Source organism: Ranitomeya imitator, chromosome 6 (assembly GCF_032444005.1).
Source record: "Ranitomeya imitator isolate aRanImi1 chromosome 6, aRanImi1.pri, whole genome shotgun sequence".
In the NCBI taxonomy this organism is placed as follows: Eukaryota; Metazoa; Chordata; class Amphibia; order Anura; family Dendrobatidae; genus Ranitomeya; species Ranitomeya imitator.
This window is the reverse complement of record NC_091287.1, coordinates 395,765,553-395,789,887: the sequence shown is the minus strand read 5'-3', so window position 1 is coordinate 395,789,887 and position 24,335 is coordinate 395,765,553. Positions and strand designations below refer to the sequence as shown.

At 46.9% G+C, this 24,335-nt stretch overlaps 1 protein-coding gene across 3 annotated transcripts in view; it reads left to right on the top strand.

The window, feature by feature from the left end:
• The window catches only part of TYMS (thymidylate synthetase), a 36,039-nt gene that overhangs the window by 572 nt on the left and 11,132 nt on the right, over window positions 1-24,335 (top strand). For all 3 annotated transcript variants that reach the window (XM_069731161.1, XM_069731163.1, XM_069731162.1), the window contains 5 exons: window positions 10,264-10,337; window positions 18,918-19,092; window positions 19,189-19,290; window positions 19,994-20,169; window positions 21,608-21,679. In XM_069731161.1, coding sequence (XP_069587262.1) covers window positions 10,264-10,337; window positions 18,918-19,092; window positions 19,189-19,290; window positions 19,994-20,169; window positions 21,608-21,679 — 599 coding nt within the window. The remainder of the gene's footprint in view (window positions 1-10,263; window positions 10,338-18,917; window positions 19,093-19,188; window positions 19,291-19,993; window positions 20,170-21,607; window positions 21,680-24,335) is intronic.

Genomic DNA, 24,335 nt, shown 5'->3' with positions numbered 1-24,335 from the left:
GAGGCTGCAGAAACCTTGTACTGGTGATTTGTGATAGCCCCAGCAGTCAAAGGGCGAGCGCAGCCCCACCCCCAACCCCCTGGTTATTGATAGGGTGAGCCCGACCCCCACTGGCAGTCATAGGACGAGCGCAGTCGCCCCCGCCCCTCCCGTCAGTCAGTCGTGGGGCGAGCGCGGCCCTCCCGTCAGTCAGTCGTGGGGCGAGCGCAGTCACCCAAACCCCCCCCCCCCCCCCGTCAGTCAGCCGTGGGGCGAGCGCGGCCCTCCCGTCAGTCAGTCGTGGGGCGAGCGCGGCCCTCCCGTCAGTCAGTCGTGGGGCGAGCGCGGCCCTCCCGTCAGTCAGTCGTGGGGCGAGCGCGGCCCTCCCGTCAGTCAGTCGTGGGGCGAGCGCGGCCCTCCCGTCAGTCAGTCGTGGGGCGAGCGCGGCCCTCCCGTCAGTCAGTCATAGGGCAAGCGCAGCCTCCTTCCACCCCCACCAGTCACAGGGCGATTGCATGAGGCTGTTGTCTTCAGATCAGGAGACCGCCATCAGCTGTATGGAGCAGTCCTTGCTGGGACTGTGACACATGAATGTGGTATTAACCATACAATTCTGCAGGTCTGGGAAATTCATTCATTAAAGGGATATTCCCATCTCCAAGATCTATCCCAATATGTAGTAGGTGTAATAATATTAGCAAATACCTCCAATCAGAAATGTGGTATAGTTCTTAGGATTAGCTACATCTCTCTCCTCACCTGTAGGCATTGCAGGACCTTAAGTATCCATGGTTACAACCACTAGCAACTAGCCAGAGTTATATCTAGGTTTTCTGGCACCCGGGGCAGAACTCATTTTGGGGCCCACTCCCCCCCTCACCACCAAGGACATTTGCGATTTTCACTTAAGGTACCTTCACACATAACGATATCGTTAACAATATCGTTGCTTTTTGTGACGTAGCAACGATATCGTTAAGATTATCGTTATGTGTGACAGCGACCAACGATCAGGCCCCTGCTGGGAGATCGTTGGTCGCTGAACAAAGTCCAGAACTTTATTTCGTCGCTGGATCTCCCGTGGACATCGCTGGATCGGCGTGTGTGACACCGATCCAGCGATGTCTTCACTGGTAACCAGGGTAAACATCGGGTAACTAAGCGCAGGGCCGCGCTTAGTAACCCGATGTTTACCCTGGTTACCAGCGTAAAAGTTAAAAAAAAAAAAAAACACTACATACTTACCTACCGCTGTCTGTCCCTGGCGCTCAGCTTCTCTGGTCTGGCTGTGAGCGTCGGTCAGCCGGAAAGCAGAGCGGTGACGTCACCGCTCTGCTTTCCGGCCGCTGTGCTCACAGCCAGACCAGAGAAGCTGAGCGCCAGGGACAGACAGCGGTAGGTAAGTATGTAGTGTTTGTTTTTTTTTACTTTTACGCTGGTAACCAGGGTAAACATCGGGTTACTAAGCGCGGCCCTGCGCTTAGTAAACCGATGTTTACCCTGGTTACCCGGGGACCTCGGGATCGTTGGTCGCTGGAGAGCGGTCTGTGTGACAGCTCTCCAGCGACCAAACAGCGACGCTGCAGCGATCCGGATCGTTGTCGGTATCGCTGCAGCGTCGCTTAATGTGAAGGGGCCTTTAGTCATGTACCCACGAGCTCCTCTCCCTAATGCTCTCAATATTCAGTGAAAAACTGAGAGAAGCAGAAGAGAAGCTCGTTGTCACAGGACCATAAGTATGAAAATCACATATGAGTGAAGTGTCCATGTGACGACTACTGGAACCTGCAGAGCTGAATCCTGACATCGCAGGCTTCTGAATTATCTCAATGAATGCACTGCACACTTTTAAGATTCTCCCTTGCCGGTGGACAGTCATGTCAGCACAAGCATGTGATTTGTATACTTCTGAACACATTCTGACTAGATGTGCCCGGCCTCGCTCAGTTCATTTTCATTGACTAAGGCCACACATGTCTAGTCAGCATGTGACCGCATGTATGTAATTCGCCAGCACGACAGAATCCTGACAGCGTGCAGTGCGCACTGTGAGAACTCAGAAGTCTGCAATCACTAAGAATGACTGCAGACTCATTACAAACCTGGACATCCCCTTTAATACTCCTATAACATAAATAAAACATGAGTTAGTTAGTATCACAAACAACATTTACATCCAGGTACTGTATAGATGACGTCGTCTCTGGAGTCGTTCTCCTTCTTTTCTTCATCTTGTCCAGACCCCATGATGAGTTTGTTCATCCACAGCTCGTCTCTGCAGACTTCCATCTTCTCTGCTCTTTTGCAGAAAATTTCCACATGATGCCCTTAAAGATACAAGTGTCATTATAATGCTCCTGAATGAAAAATTGCCTTGTAACGGATCACTTACGGCAACACTGCGTTTGGTTTCATTCATTCCCTATGGGATTTGCGGTACTTGCTGTGATCTGGGAAATGCGGTACCATACCCCCCAACTTTTGAAAAAGGGAAAAAGGTGTAAAGGTTGCGGCGCACGTAGTAATTTTGGGCCACGCCTCTGACCACACCCATTTCACAACTAATCACACCCATATCCAAGTCCCAACCACACCCATTCAGCACTGCTGATCACACTGTTTCATATACAATAATTAAAACCAAAAAAATATGGCCACGCAGTGCTCCATACTGTATAATGGCTACGCAGTGCTCCACATACTGTATAATGGCCCTACATGATGCTCCATACTGTATAATGACCTCACATGATCAATACTGTATAATGACCACACATGATGCTCAATACTGTATAATGGCCACACATGATGCTCCATACTGTATAATGACCGCACATGATGCTCCATACTGTATAATGGCCATACATGATGCTCCATACTTTATAATGGCCCCACATGATGCTCCATACTTTATAATGGCCCCACATGATGCTCCATACTGTATAATGGCCGCACATGATGCTCCATACTGTATAATGACCACACATGATGCTCCATACTGTATAATGACCACACATGATGCTCAATACTGTATAATGACCGCACATGATGCTCAATACTGTATAATGACCACACATGATGCTCCATACTGTATAATGGCCATACATGATGCTCCATACTTTATAATGGCCCCACATGATGCTCCATACTTTATAATGGCCCCACATGATGCTCCATACTGTATAATGGCCGCACATGATGCTCCATACTGTATAATGACCGCACATGATGCTCCATACTGTATAATGACCACACATGATGCTCAATACTGTATAATGACCGCACATGATGCTCAATACTGTATAATGACCACACATGATGCTCCATACTGTATAATGGCCACACATGATGATCCATACTGTATAATGGCCGCACATGATGCTCCATACTGTATAATGGCCGCACATGATGCTCCATACTGTATAATGAACGCACATGATGCTCCATACTTTATAATGGCCCCACATGATGCTCCATACTGTATAATGACCCCACATGATGCTCCATATTGTATAATGGCCATGGCTCATATCCCCCTCCCCTCCTCCTGTATGCATGGCTCATAATTCTCCCCCCCCGCCCTATGCATGGCTGATGGCTCATAATCCCCCCCCCCCCCCTCCCTATGCATGGCTGATGGCGCTCATAATTTTCCCCCCCCCCCCCCCTATGCATGGCTGATGGCGCTCATAATTCCCCCCCCCTCCCTATACATGGCTGATGGCGCTCATAATTCCCCCCCCCCCCCCCCCTCTCTATGAATGCCTGATGGCGCTCATAATCCCCCCCCACCCTCCCTATGCATGGCTGTTGGCGCTCATAATTCCCCCCCCCCCCCCTATGCATGGCTGATGGCGCTCATAATTACCCCCCCCCCCCCCCCCTATGCATGGCTGGTGGCGCTCATAATTCCCCCCCCCCCCCCTCCCTATGCATGGCTCATCTCTCCACCCCCTCCCCGCTCCTTCTCCCGGGCCGTCTTGCATGGCGCGGGTGGCTTCCCATCCGCCGCGCCGACATCCCTCTGGCTCTGTCCCGCAGCGCCTTCGTCTTGAGTGAGCGGTCATGTGGTACCGCTAATTAAGGTCATGAATATGCGCATATTCATGACCGTAATTAGCGGTGCCACGTGACCGCTCACTCAGGACGCGCTACAGACGCTGAGACCAGGCATCGCTGGGGCAGGTGAGTATCGTCTTCAGGGAGGGTGGGTGGGACTTGGAGGTGGGGGGACTCGGGGGGGGGGGGGGGGCGTCGGGCGCGTTTTTGACCTGGGCCGGGACATATATAAAAAAAAAAAAAAAAAAACACACCTTGCTCAGGTGCCGCCCCCCGCAATGTCGCCGCCCTAGGCACGTGCCCTCGCGTGCCTAGTGGCAAATACGGCCCTGGTTAGGGTGGGTTCACACTGCGTTATGGCTCTACGTTTAATGGACTACATTACACCGCGGTGTAACGTAGTCCGTTAACGCCACCATAGACTGCAATGTCGGACGCATCGCTAGCGCACGCCCACAATGGACAGAGCTTGTAGATGATCACCTGAGAGAACTCTCCAGCGATCACCTACACTGCATCGTTCTCACAATCAACTGACCGTGAGAACCAGACTAGTGACCGGAGATAACCCCTGGTCACTTGCACAATAGTTCTCGCGGTAAGCTAAGTTATCGCGAGAACTGCAGTGGACGAGGGACTTTCGGCGGCGGGACAGGTAAGACCTTACTTAAATTAGTAGACATGGGTAGTAAGCTGCGTTTACGCAGTTACTACGCATGTGACTAATCATTAGATGCGGTTTTACTGCATCTAATGATATATTCACAAAATTGCTCTTTAGTATTGATAAATGTCCCTCAAAATTAGGGGACACTGTACCTAAACATAAACTAAATCACTAAAAGTGTGACCACAGACAAATAAATTGGCCTCACCATGGTACAATTAAAATCATGTTTATTATAATAATTAAAACAACATATATAAGTAAGTAACAAGGGTGCTGGTACCACAAAAGGAGGAACTTTACTACCATAGGTAACCCACAAATACTGCGCTGACTATGACAATGAATAAAGACAATATCTCACAAAGATGGCATGCCTAAATGTATATCCTGGTCAATTATACATATGCCGACCTGGCTATAAGTATACATAAAACTGGATAGCTGAACGCTTATACTCCCAGTATCCCAGGAGAGCCATGGGCCCCCATAGAAAGGCATAAACATCCGAATGATATAAAATAGTAAATTACCTGTCAGTCAGTCACTAAGGGGTAAACCTCGGCGTCCCTCTGCCCCGACGCGCGTTTCACACCGCTTCTTCAGGAGGCGTGTCAGGGCAGGGGGTTTAGCCGGCTTAAATATATTGGGCAGTGAAAGTAATTGGATCCCGGGGCTGATAATTGCTATAATCAGGTGTAATATAATGACCGCAATGCCTGAATGCAAGCGCACACTTATGTGCGCCGCTGTACAAAAACAGGATATCCTGCCATGTACTGCTGATGACTCCTTGTACGGAGACTGTGTCGGCGCATGCGCAGATCTGTCGGATCCTGTAACCAATGGGGAATAAGATCCCGGTCAGGGGGTAGGAGGCGGCAGGTCATTGGTAGTACGACTCTGCGTCCTCGTTCCCCTAGCAACCGATCACCGTTCCCCACAAGTCCGCGATCAGCGCAAGCGCACTACTCACCGCAATGGAGAGAAGGGAAATGAATAAGCAATTAATGCAATACTGAGGTACCTATGGCGAATGTAACAGGTGTATGGCATCTAACAGTGTATATGCTACAAATGTGTGTGAAATGTAAGTGTATGTGACTATGTGAAATATGTCTACCTACAAATAAGTATCATGTAAGTGATGATGAATGAAGTGTACCCTAAACAACGGGACCCCTAGAAACGCATAATCATAACCTAATTAGGAATAAACCAAATAACCCACGATCTAATAGGTGAGAAATGTGATACTGTATTGATATACATAAAAGTCCATATTGCTGGATATATTATATAGGATAAGGCTATTTGCCTAACATTAGTGACAAAAAGGCTCAAAAGCTGAACCATATAAAGTACATGAAGTGCCAATACATACTATAAAAAATGAAGCATAGTGACCTTACTAAATGCCCCCACTTATACCTAAATTTGAGCACAACTCACTATAGCATATAAAACAATAAAAGATCCTCATGGTCAGCAACATGAAAACGTACAAAGGCTGAAGTGTCATTGTAGAGAAAGAACAAAGGATGAAAGCAAAATTCCTTCTTCTCCTACTATGGCATGCCGAAGATATAACATTGCTATATATTGCTAGAGTTTCTTGATTTTCTCCGATTGTGACCTCTTCATCATGATAATTCATCCTGCTGTGATGTGGACGCAGTCATACTTCCTTTTGACATAGATGGAAATGTCACCGAAGATCCTCCCCAGATGATAGATACAACTAAGGTATACATACAATAAAAACAAATAAATAAAATGCCAACATACAACATAATTAAAAAGAGAGTCATCATAGGTGGATACCCTATCCAAATATATAACCCCCTACCACACTACTACCTCATATTCAGAAATACCATTACAAAAACGCGCCAAAGCTTACATTTAGGCCTTGTGGTACCACCGTCCCCAATCTGTAAATCCACTGGCATTCTTTTTTGGCCAGCCTCTGACCGATGTCTCCCCCTCTGGTTCCCAAATCCAACACATCAATGCCTTTAATGGATAGTAGTCTGGAATTGCACTGGTGATATCTCTTAAAATGTCTAGGGAGGGTTTTCAGTGTGGCATTGTCAAGGGCTGTTTTTGCTTTTTCTATATCTAGGCAGTGTTCACGTACTCTGATTTTTAATTCGCGGCTGGTCATGCCTATATAAATTTTGCCGCACGGGCATTCAGCATAATAAATTACGCCTTTTGAAGAGCATGTAATGTGTGATCGAATGTCGTACGTTTTGGTGCCATCAAAATTTTTAAACGTGGCACTCTTTTTCATGTTAGCACAGCCCCTACATATGCCACACGGAAAGAATCCCCTCCTCAAGGCTGTCTTTTTCTCCTTACTCATGGTCTTGGGATCATATGTACTATGTACAAGGATATCTCGTAAACAAGGGGCTCTTTTGGCTACCACAGAGGGACGTTCTGGAAGGATTTTTTTGAGGATAGGGTCTGTAGACAAAATCTTCCAGTGTTTTTGAATGATATGACATAAGTCATGCCATTCATTGCTGAAATTGGTAATAAATCTTACCTGATTTTCTTGCTCTCTCTTTTCAGGGGTAGGTTCATTTTTGTGTAATAGTTGTTGTCTGGGAGTGTTTTTCGCTCTCCAGTATCCCTTTTGTATGGCCCGTCGATTATATCCTCTCTCCTGAAACCGTTCCCGTAATTTCCTCGATTGTTCTTCAAATTGTGCTTCCTCGGAGCATATCCTTTTAACACGCAAGAATTGCCCAATGGGTATACTATTGGTTGTGGATCTGGGGTGCAGGGAAGATGCATGTAACAGCGAATTAGTTGCTGTAGGTTTCCGATGCACAGTTGTAGATAGGTGACCATCTGGTGATGTAGTGATATATAAATCCAGGAAGTCAATCTCTCGTCCAAATTTATACGTTAGTTTGATATTTCTGTCATTTTGATTTAACCTTTTCATGAGGGTATGAAGTTCCTCTACTGGTCCTTCCCAGATGAACATAACATCATCAATGCAGCGAATCCAATTATGGATTCGCTCAGTGCCCTGAATCTCCTCTTCCTGAAATACTGAAGCCGGTATTCAACCCTTCTTCCCAGCAGTGTTCGCTGGAGAGAAGGAATGAATAATCTTTTTTTTTTTTTCTTTCCCCTTAAAAATAAAGTTTGTGCGTCCCCCCACCCCCACCCCCCTCTCCCGGTTGCCAGTAAATACTCACCGACACCCAGCTCCAGCGATGTCTCCTCTCAGCGGCTGCAGCATGCCCTATGTGAGCGGTCACGTGGTCCCGCTCATTACAGTGAGGAATATGTGCATGTGCTGACATGTGCAGAGACACACTGATTTTAATGTGTCTACGTGAGTCAGTGTCTCCGGTAGGTGAGGAAACTGTCACCTCACGTACCGGAGCCACTGACTTGTGAAACCGGCCTTAGAGTGTCCATCTTTTTAGCAGAAACAAATGTGCAGCATGTTGTACCTGTCCTAGTGAATATGATGAAACTTACTACTGAGCCTCCTGAAAAATACTACAACACAAAGGTGTACCTAGCCTGGGTGCTGAAATTTAGAGTGGGCCCCTGGAGTCGGTTCCACTGGTGAGCCCTAGGCACCCCAGTCCGACACTAATTACTCTTGTATTACTTTCTAGAACCAGAAAGTTATCTCCTCCTCCCTTCTTCCCCCCCCCCCCCCCCCACTCTATCCCTCCCTTTTTATGCCTTCCCCCTACCTCCCTAAACCCCCCCCCCCCCCCTCCATTCCCTTTGTTACAAAAAGGAAAAGTTTGTTGACTGTCTAGCCTTTTAACCAGCTGACTTGTACTGTATACTAGTGTTGAGCGATACCGTCCGATACTTGAAAGTATCGGTATCGGATAGTATCGGCCGATACCCGAAAAATATCGGATATCGCCGATACCGATATCCGATACCAATACAAGTCAATGGGACATCAAGTATCGGAAGGTATTCTCATGGTTCCCAGGGTCTGAAGGAGAGGAAACTCTCCTTCAGGCCCTGGGATCCATAGGGATGTGTAAAATAAAGAATTAAAATAAAAAATATTGATATATTTACCTCTCCGGCGGCCCCTGAACTCAGCGCGGGTAACCGGCAGGCTTCTTTGTTCAAAATCAGCGCTTTTAGGACCTGAGAATCACGTCCCGGCTTCTGATTGGTCGCGGGCCGCCCATGTGACCGCCACGCGACCAATCACAAGCCGCGACGTCACCGCAAGCTATTAACGCGCTCATTTTTGAAAAATGAGCGCGTTAATGACTTTCAAAGACGTAGCGGCTTGTGATTGGTGACACACAAACGAAGAAAATTGAGCACAACATTCTGCCACTGTCAGTGCCAGCACCTTTGAATGACCGGCCACTTGCAGCCAGAAAGAATAGGGGGACACGATTACCTGTTACAGCCATGAGTGGGGGACACAGCTATACATTGTTCTTCTACCCACTGCATTGCTGTTAACTTTCCTAGGCCGGTTTCACACGTCAGTGGCTCCGGTACATGAGGTGACAGTTTCCTCACGTACCGGAGACACTGACTCATGTAGACACATTGAAATCAATGTGTCTCTGCACATGTCAGCGTGTTTTCACGGACCGTGTGTAAAACACGGAGACATGTCAGTGTTCGTGGGAGCGCAAGGATTACACGGACCCATTAAAGTCAATGGGTCCGTGTAAAACACGTACTGCACACGGACGCTGTCCGTGTGCCGTGCAGGAGACAGCGCTACAGTAAGCGCTGTCCCCCCAACGTGGTGCTGAAGCCGCCATTCATATCTTCTCTACAGCAGCGTTCGCTGGAGAGAAGATATGAAAAATCCTTTTTTTTCGTGTTTAAAATAATGATCCCTGTCCCCACCCCCCTCCCACCCTCTGTGCGCCTGCCCGCTGTTAATAAAGTACTCACTCGGCTCCCTTGCAGCGTCCTCTCTGCGCCGCACCTTCACCTGTATGAGCGGTCACGTGGTGCCGCCCATTACAGTCATGAATATACGGCTCCATCTCCCATGACTGGAATGGGCGGCACGGAGAGGACGCTGCGAGGGAGCCGGGTGAGTATTTTATTAACAGCGGGCGGGCACACGGGGTGGGAGGGGGATGGGGACAGGGATCTTTAGTTTATTTTATTTTAAACACAAAAAAAAAAGGATTTTTCATATCTTCTCTCCAGAGAACACTGCTGGAGAGAAGATATGAATGGCGGCTACAGCACCAGATGCTTATCTCCTACGTGGCCTACGTGAGCTCACGGACACGGATAACTCCGGTACCGATTTTTCCGGTACCGGAATTATCTGGACGTGTGGGACAGACCTTAGACTGAAATGTACTTAAGAAGGACAGGGCTGTAGACACAACTGCTTTGTTTTCAAGGACCCAGCAAAATATTTTTGTCTGCGGCTTTGGCTCAGGGACATCATTGCCTTTAGAAGTCTGGTCATCATTATATTCTTTTACTGATCAGTTGTCAAAATATCAATTTTGATGTGATTTTTTTTTTTTTTTTTTAAATTTATTTATTTATTTTTGTTCCCCTAGACCAGTTCCCTCTGTTGACGACAAAGCGTGTCTTCTGGAAAGGAGTGTTGGAGGAACTGCTGTGGTTTATCAAGGTAATGGGCAGATTTGGGGAATGTCCTTGATTTTTCCAAACTCTTCTACTTACGGCTGGTTTCACACATTTTTTTTTTTTTTTTTCTGGTACCAGAGATGTCTGACCTTACCCCCGCTGTACTACAGAACGCCACTAACTATCTGTCTGCAGTCTCCAACATCATGTCTGCTCTCTATCTGAAACTCAACCTCTCCAAAACTGATCTTCTTCTGCTCCCGCCTTCTACTAACCTCCCTAAATCTTGACATTTCCCTCTCCGTAGGTGGCACCATAATAACACCCCGGCAGCAGGCGCGCTGTCTGGGTGTTATGTTTGACTCCGATCTCTCTTTCACATCCCATATACAATCTTTTGCCCGTTCGTGCGGCTTACACCAAAAGAACATCTCTAGAATCCGCCCTTTTCTCACCATGGAAACAACAAAAACTCTCACTGTCGCCCTGATCCACTCCCGCCTGGACTACTGTAATGCTCTACTAATTGGCCTCCCCCTCACTCGACTTTCCCCTCTCCAGTCCATCCTTAATGTGGCAGCCAGGGTCGTCCATCTGGCTAATCGTTACTCAGATGCATCCGCTCTTCGCCAGTCATTACACTGGCTGCCCATTCATTACAGGATACATTTCAAAGTACTTGTTCTCGCCCACAAAGCTCTCCACAGTGCGGCACCCCCATATATCTCCTCCCTCATTTCGGTCTATCGGCCTAGCCGACCGCTGCGCTCTGCAAATGACTTTCGACTAACCTCTGCACTAATCCGTACCGCCCACTCCCGACTCCAAGACTTCTCCCGTGCTGCGCTAATCCTCTGGAATGCTCTACCCCAAGATATTAGGACCATCCACAATTTGCACAGTTTTAGGCACTCGTTCAAAACACATTTGTTCAGAGCGGCCTATCACGTTCACTAATCAAACTCATTTTATGTTTGTGTGTGTGTGTAGCCCATTCACAACCTCCATCTATCCCCCACCCCCTGAAGATGGCTGGACCATCATTGTAAATACATCATTGTAAATACACACCTGTACTTTGTATCTCCCCCACCTCATTGTAGATTGTAAGCTCTCACGAGCAGGGTCGTCTTATTTCGCTTTAATTATTGTGTTGTTAACGTTGTTACTTATGACTGTTGTGTTTGAAACTGTTAAACTGTAAAGCGTTGTGGAATATGTTGGCGCTATATAAATAAAGATTATTATTATGTCTGTGTGTAATACTTGTGCAACAGTGTGCCGCATCGCAATGCCAGGAAAGCAGCTGTACAGTTACTGCTGTTGCCGAGTGCTGGAGACTGCTCTGCCGGCGATCAGCACGAGCAGGGGAGAGTGGCTGATTGGACTACTACTCCCATCAGTTTGCTGCCGCTAATAGCAGTGACAGCAGGCAGCGGCTTACGGGAGTATTCATCACCCTCCGCCTGCACTATAAATAAATTAAAAAAAAAAAACGGTGTGGTGTTCTCCTGTATTTTCTATAACCGGCCAGGCAAAATTCACAGCTGGGGGCTGCAACTATCAGCTGTCTACTTCAGCAAGGCTGGCTATCAAGAATAGAAAGGCCCCCATGCCGTATTTTAAAAAATAAATAAAAATGGCGTGGAAAGAGTATTGGCCTGCACTTTATGACGAGGTGCTGGTGTAACGGGCCAGATGGCCCTTAGTTCGTGTAGTAAAAATTCACCGCACGCTCTGTGACTTTGAAGTGATGTTTATTATAATTGATGAGAACAAAAAAATAACGGTAAAGCGCAGAATAAAATTGCTACTATACTATACACTATAATCAAGTGACGTTTCGACCTATCCCAGGTCTTATTCAATATGTCGTTGGCAATTCCTCAGTCATAAATATAGAAACTGCTATAGGCAAACACCCATGTAATGTGCAAGGTGGGCTGTATAGTCCTTAAGATCAGGGAGAAATGGCTAGATGCTCCAAGATTGTCCCTGATCTTGAGGACTATACAGCCCACCTTGCACATTACACGGGTGTTGGTGGTATATGATTAATGTTGCATTGAACAGGAGAAGATTTACATTTTTTTTTTTTTTTTTTCATACGTGAAAATCACTGATGGAAAAACTGAGCCTAGTGAACCTTGGCCACTTTTTTTGTAAGTGCTGTCTGGTCTGGCATGTGTAGTCTGGCAGTGCTCGGTAGCAATGATAATCATGGGCCACTATAAGCTTAATTCAAATAACCCCTGTTACTGAAATGGTTAAATGTGACCCCATGAACGGAGCATTAGATTGCTGCTAGTATGATGACATTTTCAGTGTGAAAGCTCATATGTCCAAAGCCATCAACATGTGTAATGAGGCTTACTTGTGTGATCACATGGGACCTGGCTTCTTATTAAAGTGACAACGATGTCTGTCTGGTCCACAGGCTGCAGCGTTTCAGAGCAAAACATACTTCATAAGTGGCCGGGGACCGAGCTATGCTAGAGACTAGTCCGACAGGCCGGTCCCTGGCAGCTTCTCCCGGCTCGCTGCCCTGAAGTGACAGGTCTCTGTCTATTTCTCCTCTCCATGCCGGCTTTTTAAGGCATATTTTTCTCGGTCTCCCATGACAGCACTACGGAGAGAGGGGATCCACCCTTCAGGGACAGGAAACCTACAGATAAAAGGGCGGTACCTCTCCCTCGCATCAGTTGGTTTCCTGTCCCTGAACAGGGAACCTCTTTCCGGTGGTACCTGTTATGAAGACCGATGGACCGGGCGGTCGAGTTCCGGCAGCGAGGAGGCTCCTGCCGCGGCTTGTCCGGCTCCCGAAGCCGGTTCTTCAGGGTGAGCAGAGGGAGAACGCCGCCGATTCTGATGAGAGGAAGGGGCGCTGGATCACCCGGAGCTCCTGTGCCGATAAGCGCACGCTCCGGGTGTACTAAGATGGCCGCCGCTCCGGAAATGCGGCAGGACTTCCGGGTCATCGCCGCGCGCATGCGCGGTAGCTTCTCTTCTCCCTGGAGGACGTGACGCAGGACCGGAAGTGCGGGAAACGCCGGAGGTGGCGCCAAATACAAATAGGGAGATGGTGCACACATAGTTATTGCACCATCTCCCTGTAAATCATGGAAGACAGCGATCCACAGGAGCTGCAGCCGAGGCAGCAGCACCATAAGAAGACAGACCCTAAAAGCGCTAGGAGTGGGTCTAGCAGCCGTTCTACACAGCGCAGCAGGTCTGCTGCGAAGAGTAATTCACCTCCTCGGGAACCTTCCATTCCAGACCCAGGGCCCCCTCCAGAACCGGTACCTGCCTGCACGTCCGAATGGTGAGTTGATCTTCGTGAATGTATATATTATAATAGGGCTCCCTCTTCTCCCTTAATAGGGAAAGAAGAAGTTGGAGAAAAGGAAAAACAAATCCTGCCCCATCTGTGACAAAGCTTTACCAGTAGCCTGGGACAAAAAGCTTTGTAAATCATGTATCCAGCGTGTGCTATGTGAGGAGACTCCCGACTTTGCATCCGAGCTAAAAAATATTATTAGATCTGAGGTTCAGAATGCTGTATCTTCCTCCAAAAAAGGAAAAGATAAAGTAAAGGAAACAGTACAAGCCCACTCTGTCCGATCCTCATCTGAAGACGCAGATTCTGACGATTCTGACTCCTCCCTATCCTCCTCCGAGGAAGATTCAGGCCGACATTGTTTTCCACTCGAGGAAGTGGATGCCTTAGTGAGAGCCGTTAGGGCTACTATGGGGGTGGAGGAGCCTACACCTGACAAAACAGACCAAGACGTAATGTTTGGTGGCTTGGGACAAATAAAACGGAAAACCTTTCCTCTAAATCCCAATGTCCAATCCCCAATTAAAAAAGAATGGGGAAAAACCAGATAGGAGAAACTCTTCGGTGCCCTCGCTTAAAAGGAAGTATCCCTTCGAAGATGACGCATCCACTTCCTGGGATAAGGCACCAAAGTTGGATGTAGCGGTGGCAAAAGCCTCGAAAAAATTTGCGCTCCCGTTCGAGGACATGGGTACCTTCAGAGACCCTTTAGATAAGAAAGCAGACACATTTCTTAAAGGGGCATGGGAATCGGCTGGGGGTAGCTTGAGGCCTACTGTTGCGGCTACCTGCACCTCCAGATCTCTGATGGTGTGGATTGATCAATTAGAGAGTCAAATTAGAGACGGGCTACCCAGGAATAAATTACTGGATTCTATCCCTGCAATTAGAGCAGCAGCATTCCTGGCGGACTCCTCGCAGACTCCGTACGGTTAACATCTAAGGCCGCTGCTCTCTCCAACGCAGCCAGAAGAACCTTATGGCTCAAAAGCTGGCCTGGGGATCTCCAGACAAAGCTAAAGCTATGTTCTATTCCGTGTGAAGGAAATTTTCTGTTTGGAGAGACCCTGGATGACATCCTCCAAAAAGCAGGAGACAAAAAGAAGGGGTTTCCAAATTTGGGCCCAGCCCCATTCAGGCAGTCCTTTTGGAATCGGAGATTTTTCCGTCGCAGACCCCCCAGGGAGCAGAATAAATGGGAAGAAGGCAGGAGAAGGGATAGAGGTTACCTCTTTGGCAACACCTCTCGCGACAAAAAACCCTCCAAATGACATTGTGCCTACGGTAGGGGGAAGACTCACATCATTCCTTCCCGCCTGGAAGAAAATATCCAACAACACCTGGATTCTAAACATCATACAGTACGGTCTAAAAATAGATTTTATTTCTTTTCCTCCCCGGAAGTACATAGAAACGAAAATAAGATCTTCAGTGGCAGAACAAGCAGCTTTAGAGAGAGAAATTATTTCCCTACTGCAAAAATCTGTGATTCAAGAAATCCCTCCTCAGGAAGTAGGAGAAGGGTTTTTCTCCCCTCTTTTTTTTAGTACCAAAACCCGATGGGTCCTTTCGGACCGTTATAAATCTAAAAAACCTGAACAAATACGTAAAAAATTACAAATTCAAAATGGAAACAATAAAATCCACCATAAAAATCCTGTTTCCGAATTGCTACATGGTCGTGATAGACCTAACCGATGCATATTATCACGTGCCCATCCACAATCAGTCTCAAAAATTCCTGAGATTGGCAGTTCCCATAAAAGGACAGTTAAGATTTTTTTCAGTACAGAGCTCTTCCGTTCGGAATCTCTATAGCTCCTCGAATATTCACGAAGGTAATAGCGGAAATGATGGCCCACATAAGGGAACAAAATATATTAATAGTCCCTTACCTAGACGACTTTCTCATCATAAGCAACTCGGCCCAAAGTTGCAAAGAACAGAGGGACCGGGTAATGACTATCTTGACGGACTTGGGGTGGCTCATAAACTTAAAAAAATCAAAGTTGGAACCCTGTCAAGTACAGGAGTTCCTAGGTCTGACATTAGACTCCCGAGTCCAAGAATGCCGACTTCCAAACCCCAAAAAAGACAATATATTAGCCATGGTAGCGCGAACTTTTCACCATCCTTCCATGACTCTAAGGAGAGCAATGTCGCTACTAGGCTCTCTGTCCTCATGCCTACCAGCGATACCCTTCGCACAGTTCCACACAAGAGAACTTCAGTGGCACGTACTCAAATGGCAGTCAATACTAAAAGACAACTTGGAAAGTCTAATCACCCTGAATTCCTCAGTTATTCATTCCCTTCGTTGGTGGGCAGAAAGCCAAAACTTATCAAAGGGAGTTCCTTGGGTGACACAAATATCCCGGGTAATAACAACCGATGCGAGTCCCACAGGGTGGGGGGCTCACATGGGGGACAGAGTGGCTCAGGGAACCTGGTCAGTTCAGGAACTATCAGCATCCTCAAACCAAAAAGAACTTTGGGCAGTGCTTCAGGCTCTTCTTTCTTTTCTGACCTATATTCAAGGACACCATGTCCGAATCTTTTCGGACAACAAAATGACTGTAGCGTATATAAACCACCAGGGAGGAACAAGGTCTCAGGCACTCATGAGTTCTTCAGCCAAAATTTTCAACCTTGCGGAAGGAAATCTACTATCCCTCTCTGCGCTACACATTCAGGGTTCAAACAACGAGAGAGCAGATTACCTGAGTCGATCGCTGTTAAAACAAGGCGAGTGGTCCCTAAACCAATCCATCTACGATCAGATCACAAAAATGTGGGGAGCACCGACAATAGATCTATTCGCCAATTACAAAAACAAAAAGGTGAACAAATTCTGCTCACTGAACCCGGTAGGGAATCCACAGGCTCTAGATGCCTTTATGATTCCGTGGACTCAAAAATTGACTTATGCCTTTCCTCCAACTATTCTGATCCCGGCAGTCATTCGGAAAGTCAGAGAGGACAAAGCGAAAATGATCCTCATAGCCCCGTTCTGGCCAAAAAGGACGTGGTTCTCCTGGCTGAGGATGCTTTCGGTCTCGGACCCATGGGTCCTGCCGAATATACCAGACCTTCTACATCAAGGGCCGATCTTCCACCCACAGGAATCGAACTTACATTTGACAGCCTGGTTTTTGAACGGGGACTATTAAAAGAAAGGGGTTTCTCAGATAACTTAGTCACCACGTTGTTAAAAAGTAGAAAACCCATCACTACTAGAATATATGGGAAAACATGGAAAAAATTTCTATCCGTCTCCAAAGTAAAAGTCCAAGATGGGCCCTCAATTCCTAAAATATTGGAGTTCCTACAAAAAGGTCTGGAACAGGGGTTGTCGGTTAGTACTCTTAAAGTACAAATAGCAGCTCTAGGAGCACTCTATAATCATAATATTGCGGCCAACCCATGGATAATTAGATTTGTTAAGGCGGTGACAAGATCAAAGCCATTAGTCTCTCAGAAAGTACCCTCATGGGACTTAAATTTAGTCCTCTCGGCGTTAACGGGTCCTCCATTCAAACCCATAGAGACGATTCCCATTAAAACTTTATCACTTAAAACCATTCTCTTGTTAGCGTTAACATCCGCACGCAGAATAAGTGACATTCAAGCCTTATCCTCTAATCCTCCCTTCACCAAAATATTAGATGATAGTCACTCTTAGACCTAACCCGGCCTATTTGCCAAAAGTGGCATCAAAATTCCATAGGTCACAAGAAGTCTCCCTGCCATCCTTTTGTCCAAACCCAAAAAATGAGAAAGAGCAGAACTTCCATAATCTAGATGTCAGAAAGTGCCTAATCCAATACTTAGATTCCACCAGAGAGTATAGGAAGGAAGGCTCTCTGTTTGTCTGTTTCCAGGGTCCCAGAAAAGGATTTCGGGCATCCAAGGGTACTTTGGCGAGGTGGATAAAGGAGGCGATAGTCTTGGCATATTCATCCTCGGGGAATGAGATCCCAGATGGTATAAGAGCACATTCCACAAGAGCAGTAGCTACCTCATGGGCTGAGAGGTCAGAGGTATCAATAGAGCAAATCTGTAAAGCGGCCACCTGGTCATCACCATCAACCTTTTTTAGACACTATAGATTAAATCTAGCCTCTGTGTCTGACTTAACCTTCGGACTAAGGGTTCTCGAGGCGGTGGTCCCTCCCTAAGCTTAGTCTCTGCAATTCTCTCCGTAGTGCTGTCATGGGAGACCGAGAAAGTCGTAGTTACTCACCGATAACTGTGTTTCTCGGAGCCCATGACAGCACTCGCTTATTCCCTCCCATCACGTGTGCGGTGAGCACCTTTAATTACATATAATTTATATAGTGTATATAGTATGAGTATAGGCACGGGGTTCCTCTTTTAAGAAATGTTGTAATATGATTTTTTTTCTCTGTTGTAAACTAACCTGGAGGTCCTCCGATGCTCTGTAAACCAACTGATGCGAGGGAGAGGTACCGCCCTTTTATCTGTAGGTTTCCTGTCCCTGAAGGGCGGATCCCCTCTCTCCGTAGTGCTGTCATGGGCTCCGAGAAACACCGTTATCGGTGAGTAACTACGACTTTTCTGATAAACAGCAGTGTTTGAGTCAAACATGCCTGGCTGTGATTTTACAGCCAGTGCCTGAGGCATGCTGCCTGCTTCCCTTTATTGAGACTCCACAGTGTACCGTAATCGCCAGGAGATGGTGCTGTTGTACATGATTTTGAAGACTTGCTTCTGACACTCCAGTATTGGTGTCCCCAGATGCTGCACTTTATCTGATATTCTGCTATCAGGATATGTTCACTTGCCGCTGATTTTCAGTCCCGATTTGTGGGTAGAAAATCCTCAGCATATTATAGTAGCAGTGTAGTTCTGCACTGAAATTCTGGTATGATGCAGATTTTAAATGTGTTTTTTTTTTTTTTTTTTTTTGTTTTGCTTTTTTTCCTTTGCAACTCCTAGGCTAAATTCCACGAGTAATACAAGATTTTTTTTTTTTTCACAGGTGACTATACCTGGTGTCATTATGATGACCACAGTGCATTCTGCTTCAATGCAATGCTTTCAGATCTTATCAGGGATGGGGTGTTCATGTCACTTTAACCATTTGTCACTAATTTGAAATTGGAATGTGTAACCCTTATATATTACCAACTATAAGTTAGACAATATTTTAATATGCCTAAACTAATAGTTAAAATGGCTGTCGGCTCATGGATTTGGGGGCTTCTTCAGTGTCGTATTGAAAAAATATATTTTTCTTTTTAAGCCTTGTTTTCCCCCTTCAAGGGTTCTACAAATGCAAAAGAGCTGTCTGAAAAAGGCGTGAAAATTTGGGATGCAAACGGTTCCAGGGAATTCTTAGATAAACAAGGATTTGTATCACGGGAGGAAGGAGACCTTGGACCTGTGTATGGATTTCAGTGGAGGCACTTTGGGGCCGAATACAAAGACATTCACACAGGTTAAGAGGAAAAAAAAACCCTGATTTTAATGTATTTCTTTGCGACACTTGGTTACCTTAAGTGAAGGCCTACAATTTCTGTCATCTTATCTGTAGATTACACAGGAAAAGGCGTGGACCAGCTCCAGCATGTGATAGACACAATCAAGAATAATCCGGATGACCGGAGAATCCTAATGTGTAGCTGGAATCCTAAAGGTACATGTATATTTACAATGGCATGGTTTCTGATAGTACTTAGTCTGTCACAACAAAATGACTGTTCGAACAAAGTGCAACCTTGGTAAGTAAATCAGTGCACCCACCTATTTTCTTAAATTGTTTTCCAATTTTATCTCCATATCTCCACCACCTTCTTCCTTGATTGACAGTTCTCACTTCATAAAAAAAACAGGGGAAAGTAGAAATATTGTTTGCAAGTTGGAAGGTGCCAGAACTGTTCTGAGCATACTAAGGTGCATCTGTGCTTGGTCTGAACAGTCATTTTGGGGACCCTTGCTTTAGTAGAGGATTTTCATTTTTGGCATTATCTTGTGCGTAAAGAAAAATCTTCTGCCTTTACATCATTACATACTGGCCGTGTATACAAGATTGGCAATATGTAATGGTGTCTTTTTTTTCAGGCAGAAAAGGCAACACTTGTCATTCTGGTGTCTATGGTTTGTCATCCCTGCTGGGAAAGTATAGTCTGACTTTCCTAAAATCCTACATTGGCCGCCTGCTCCAAACCAATTTAGTGCAAAGTAATTTAGTTTGACGTATTCATGAAAAGAGAATTGACAGGGTTTTGGGAAAATGGCAGAGCAGTGCTAACTATGCACTATGATGTCCTTCTGTAATTGTATCTGGTAGATCAATGCCTACTTCAGCATGTGGCCTGTTAATACGCTCTCTATTGCAGATCTTCCCATGATGGCACTGCCCCCGTGCCATGCTCTCTGCCAGTTCTATGTTCTTAACAATGAGCTGTCTTGCCAGCTGTATCAGAGATCTGGAGACATGGGCCTTGGAGTACCATTCAATATTGCCAGCTATGCCTTATTGACTTACATGATTGCACATGTCACAGGACTCAAGGTATTTAAAAAAAAAAAAAGTCATTCTAATCTCTATACTTTAAAGGTGTTGTCAAGGCTTATGCTATTGATGACCTATCTTTACTGTACCTAATCTATATCAGACTGTTGGTTAATCAGCTGTTGTTTTTTGTTGTTGTGTTTTTTTTTTTTTTTTTTTTTTGTTTTTTTTTAAAAGCTCTGGTGCCGGATTTGAGTGGTGAATATAGACTGAAACAGCACTGCTGTTATATTTCGCCATGTAAAAATTGTATGGGTCTATAATCACCTGTGGCCCAGGCGTCTGTTCTGGTGATGTTGGCTCCTGATCACCCAGGGCTTGCATGACATTTTGCCACTTTCCTCTCACTTTCTTAGGACAAATCTGATATCCGGGAGAAGTCAGAGCAGCAGCAGCTCTGATTTATTCCGGATTACAGGTCTCGATGTGTTCCTGGTGTGGCAGCGTCGCTGCGGCATGTCAGTTGTGTGACCTTGCACCTAGACTACTGATCAGAAGTGATGCCGGTAGGGAGGAGGGGGCTTTCAGTGCTCCCTTTCGGTGGCCACAGATTAGGGTACCGTCACACAGTGGCATTTTGATCGCTACGACGGCACGATCCGTGACGCTCCAGCATCGTAACAATATCGCCCCAGCGTCGTAGACTGCTGTCACACTTTGCAATGTACAACGCTGGAGCGATAATTTCATGACGTATTTGCAATGTAGAAGCCATTGGTTACTATGCGCACATCGTATACAATATCGTGCACACCTTTGTTACACCATGCGATCATGCCACCACAGCGGGACACTAGACGACGAAAGAAAGTTTCAAACGATCTGCTACGATGTATAATTCTCAGCGGGGTCCCTGATCGCAGTAGCGTGTCAGACACTGCGAGATCGTAACTATATCGCTGGAACGTCACGAATCGTGCCGTCGTAGCGATCAAAATGCCACTGTGTGACGGTACCCTTACTGTTGTGCACGCTGGACATGGATCACGCAAATTGATTTGTTCATCCCTAGCAGTTATTTACTTATATTTTTGCTCTCTTATAGAGTGGATCTGATATGTAATTCTTTGCCACCTAACTTTCAGGTAAAAGTTTTTACTTGACCTTCGGAAGGATGTGATCAGTTGTAAAAGAAAATGAAAATCTGTATCGGGCAACCATACCAGGGTGCACACCCGGAGCTCTTCTGTAATCATTGCGGAGATTTTATGCTTCTGCCACTATATTAACAAGCTGCTTTCTTCGTGCTCGCATAAAATAATCTGCCTATTATGTCCTGCTGACATATAAACCCTACCTGCCTCATGGAAACGCACCTTTTCTTATGCTCTGTGTAGGTTGTGTTTCCTCGTTTATTACTGGACTGGAAGCTATTGAAATGAATCAGCAAGGCTTACAAAGCAGGCTAGAGTTATAATTTTTTTTCTCCACTTTCTAGGTTGGTGACTTTATCCACACCTTGGGGGATGCTCATGTTTACCTTAATCATATTGAGCCATTGGAGAAACAAGTATGTAAATTACCAAAATTGGAAATTAAAATGTAATAATCATTGTGTTCTTACTTTTATCAGCACATCTCTCCCTATTTTAAGGAAATTAGAATTGACTGATCTGAGTAGAAATATCAAACACTAATGGTATTTTTCCGTTATTTCTGAGGTAAAGCAAAGAGTTTATCCAGCATGATGGAACAGCTCTTCCTGAATATTTATTTGGTATCAACTTCTTAGGCTAGGGTCACACTGCGTTATCAGCAGCCCGTTCAGCACATACGCTAACGGGCTGCTGCTAGCGCAAGTGCCTGCGCTACATCACACTAGTGCAGATGGAGCTTTTGCTAGCTCCATCTGCGCTAGCAGTGACGGACCCGGAAACCCTGCAGCCCACGTCTCGGGTACGTCACTCAATGACAGCGCATCACTAGCGCGATGCGTCCGACATTGCATTCAATGGTGGCGTTAACGGAGTACGTTATGCTGCGGTGTAATGTACTCCGTTTAACGTTGCCTCTGAACGCAATGTGAACCAAGCCTAAACGACCTATTTTTGTCACGGGTCACTGTGAGGTGTGTGGAGCTGAGCTCGCTTCATACACAGCAGATGGCAACTGTGTTACACAGCCAGCATCTGTCTCTAACAGCTGCAGCTAGCTCTGATCTCTGTTGTCAACCATTTAAATGCCGCTGCCAATCACGGACAGTGGCATGGAAACTGCGTTTACCAGGGTACATGTGCACTGGTTTCCGCTCTCCCCACCCAGGGATGGGTTCCCTGGCTGCTGATGGTTACCATGGGTGTTATGCTGCTGTCACTAGGAGGCTGACACTAAGTTGAGACAAAAAAGGTAGCTCCTCCCCTGCAGTATACACCCTCCTGCTGGCTTCCAGAGACCCAGTTCAAGCTTAGTGTCCGTAGGACGCACAATGGGTCTGCTATTCACTTTTTCTTACCTTTTGGATTTTTTACTATTTAACCTTTCAAGGCTCCGATCTCTCCAAACCAACAGGCGAGCACGGAGAGTGTCGCCTCTCCGTATCCTCTCCTGCGACGTGGGATGCCACTGCCTGAGCTGATTCTAGGGACGACGGGCCTCTTCAAGGGCACCGATCTCACCCCCTCCCTTATCAGACAAGCACTGGAGTGTCACCTCCACGTATCCTCTTCTGCAGCCAGGCCTATTGCCGGACATATTGCCCTGCCCACCAGGTTTTACCCTGCCCACCAGGTTTTACCCTCGGATGTTCAGAGGCACTCTCCATTGTGGCGTCCGTGCAGCCCCCACTGCATCACCACTGACAACAGCGGATGATGGAAGGAGGCGGACGGTTCCTCTCCACCCCCCTTTTACGGGGATGGTGGATGGAGGCTCCCCCAACCCGCCACCATCCTAACTACCCCGGGCACAGCTCCTACCTGCGGCATCTGCCATCCCCTTCATATCGGGGTAAGTGCCACCTGGGAGGGGTCGTTTTTCGGCGGTCATAGGAGGGCTCCATAGCGGCAGGGTCCCCCAGAGCTCCGCGGTACATTTCCCGGCGGTCCGCGGGTGCGCGACGGCTGAAGCCATAAATTTAGTCCCCGGCTTCGGCCTAGTGTAGGCCGCATCCCGGTAAGCCCCGCCCACCACACGCATCATTCCAGCGGCTCCGCCCACAGCTGACGCTTCTCGCTCTATGCGAGAGTATCTCCCAAATCTCGGCGGCCAACTTCCCTGCACAGCACCGCTCTGCTCCGGCCGCCTTTTCTGCACGTGTCAGTAGCCCTGGATGCCAATCTTCTCCCCTACTCAGCGTGCAGCCTCATCTGATTGCGGGACACAGGACCTGGGTAAGGAGACTGCACTAGGTGCTTCCCTGCAGCTTCACCCCACATAGCAGTGTTTTTTTCACTTATATTGGGGTACATCATGTCGCAGTCAAAGGCTGCAAAGGTACATACCACCTTTTTCACTGCGTATACCACCTGCCAGGCTCCTCTCCCTCGGCCTCAAAGTTCCCCTCTCTGCTCAGCTTGTGATGCCCAATGTGCCCAAGAGCCCTCCTCTGCTACCGACCCCAGTGTATTTAGCCCCCCCCCCCCAACGCCACCCCCCACTGAGTTGGCTGCGCCACTGTCACAATCCATGGCTTCGCTGGCCAAAGCGATTGAATCCCTTCATGACCCTCTGGGGAGCGGGGCATTCGTCTACCTGGGTTAAGAGACACCACCCTTACAGGGGAATCATCGTCCAGCACGGGCCGCTCTCACCTGAAGGACATCCAAAAAACGGATCTGCACTACCTCTCCTGAGCATTCACCACGCCATTCAGCCTCTAGTAGCTCCACTTCTCGCTCACCCTCTCCAGGGGCTCGCAGCGATCATGACTCTGAGTATAAGTCTGAGGCATCCTTGGACCTGGATTCTCTGGAGTTCCAATCGACTGTGGATTCCCTCATTGAAGCTGTCAATCATGCGCTAAAGGTTGATGAGGACCCTAATTCTGCTCCTGATCATGCGGTATCTTTTACAAGAACAAAGCGATCCCATAGGGTGTTCGCCTCTCATCCGGATTTTTTAGATATAGTTCGGCAACACAGGGAGCGACCAGATAAGCGCTCTACGGGTAAAAAGACCCTGGAAAAGAAGTATCCCTTTTCCACAGATCTTGTCAAAGATTGGACAGA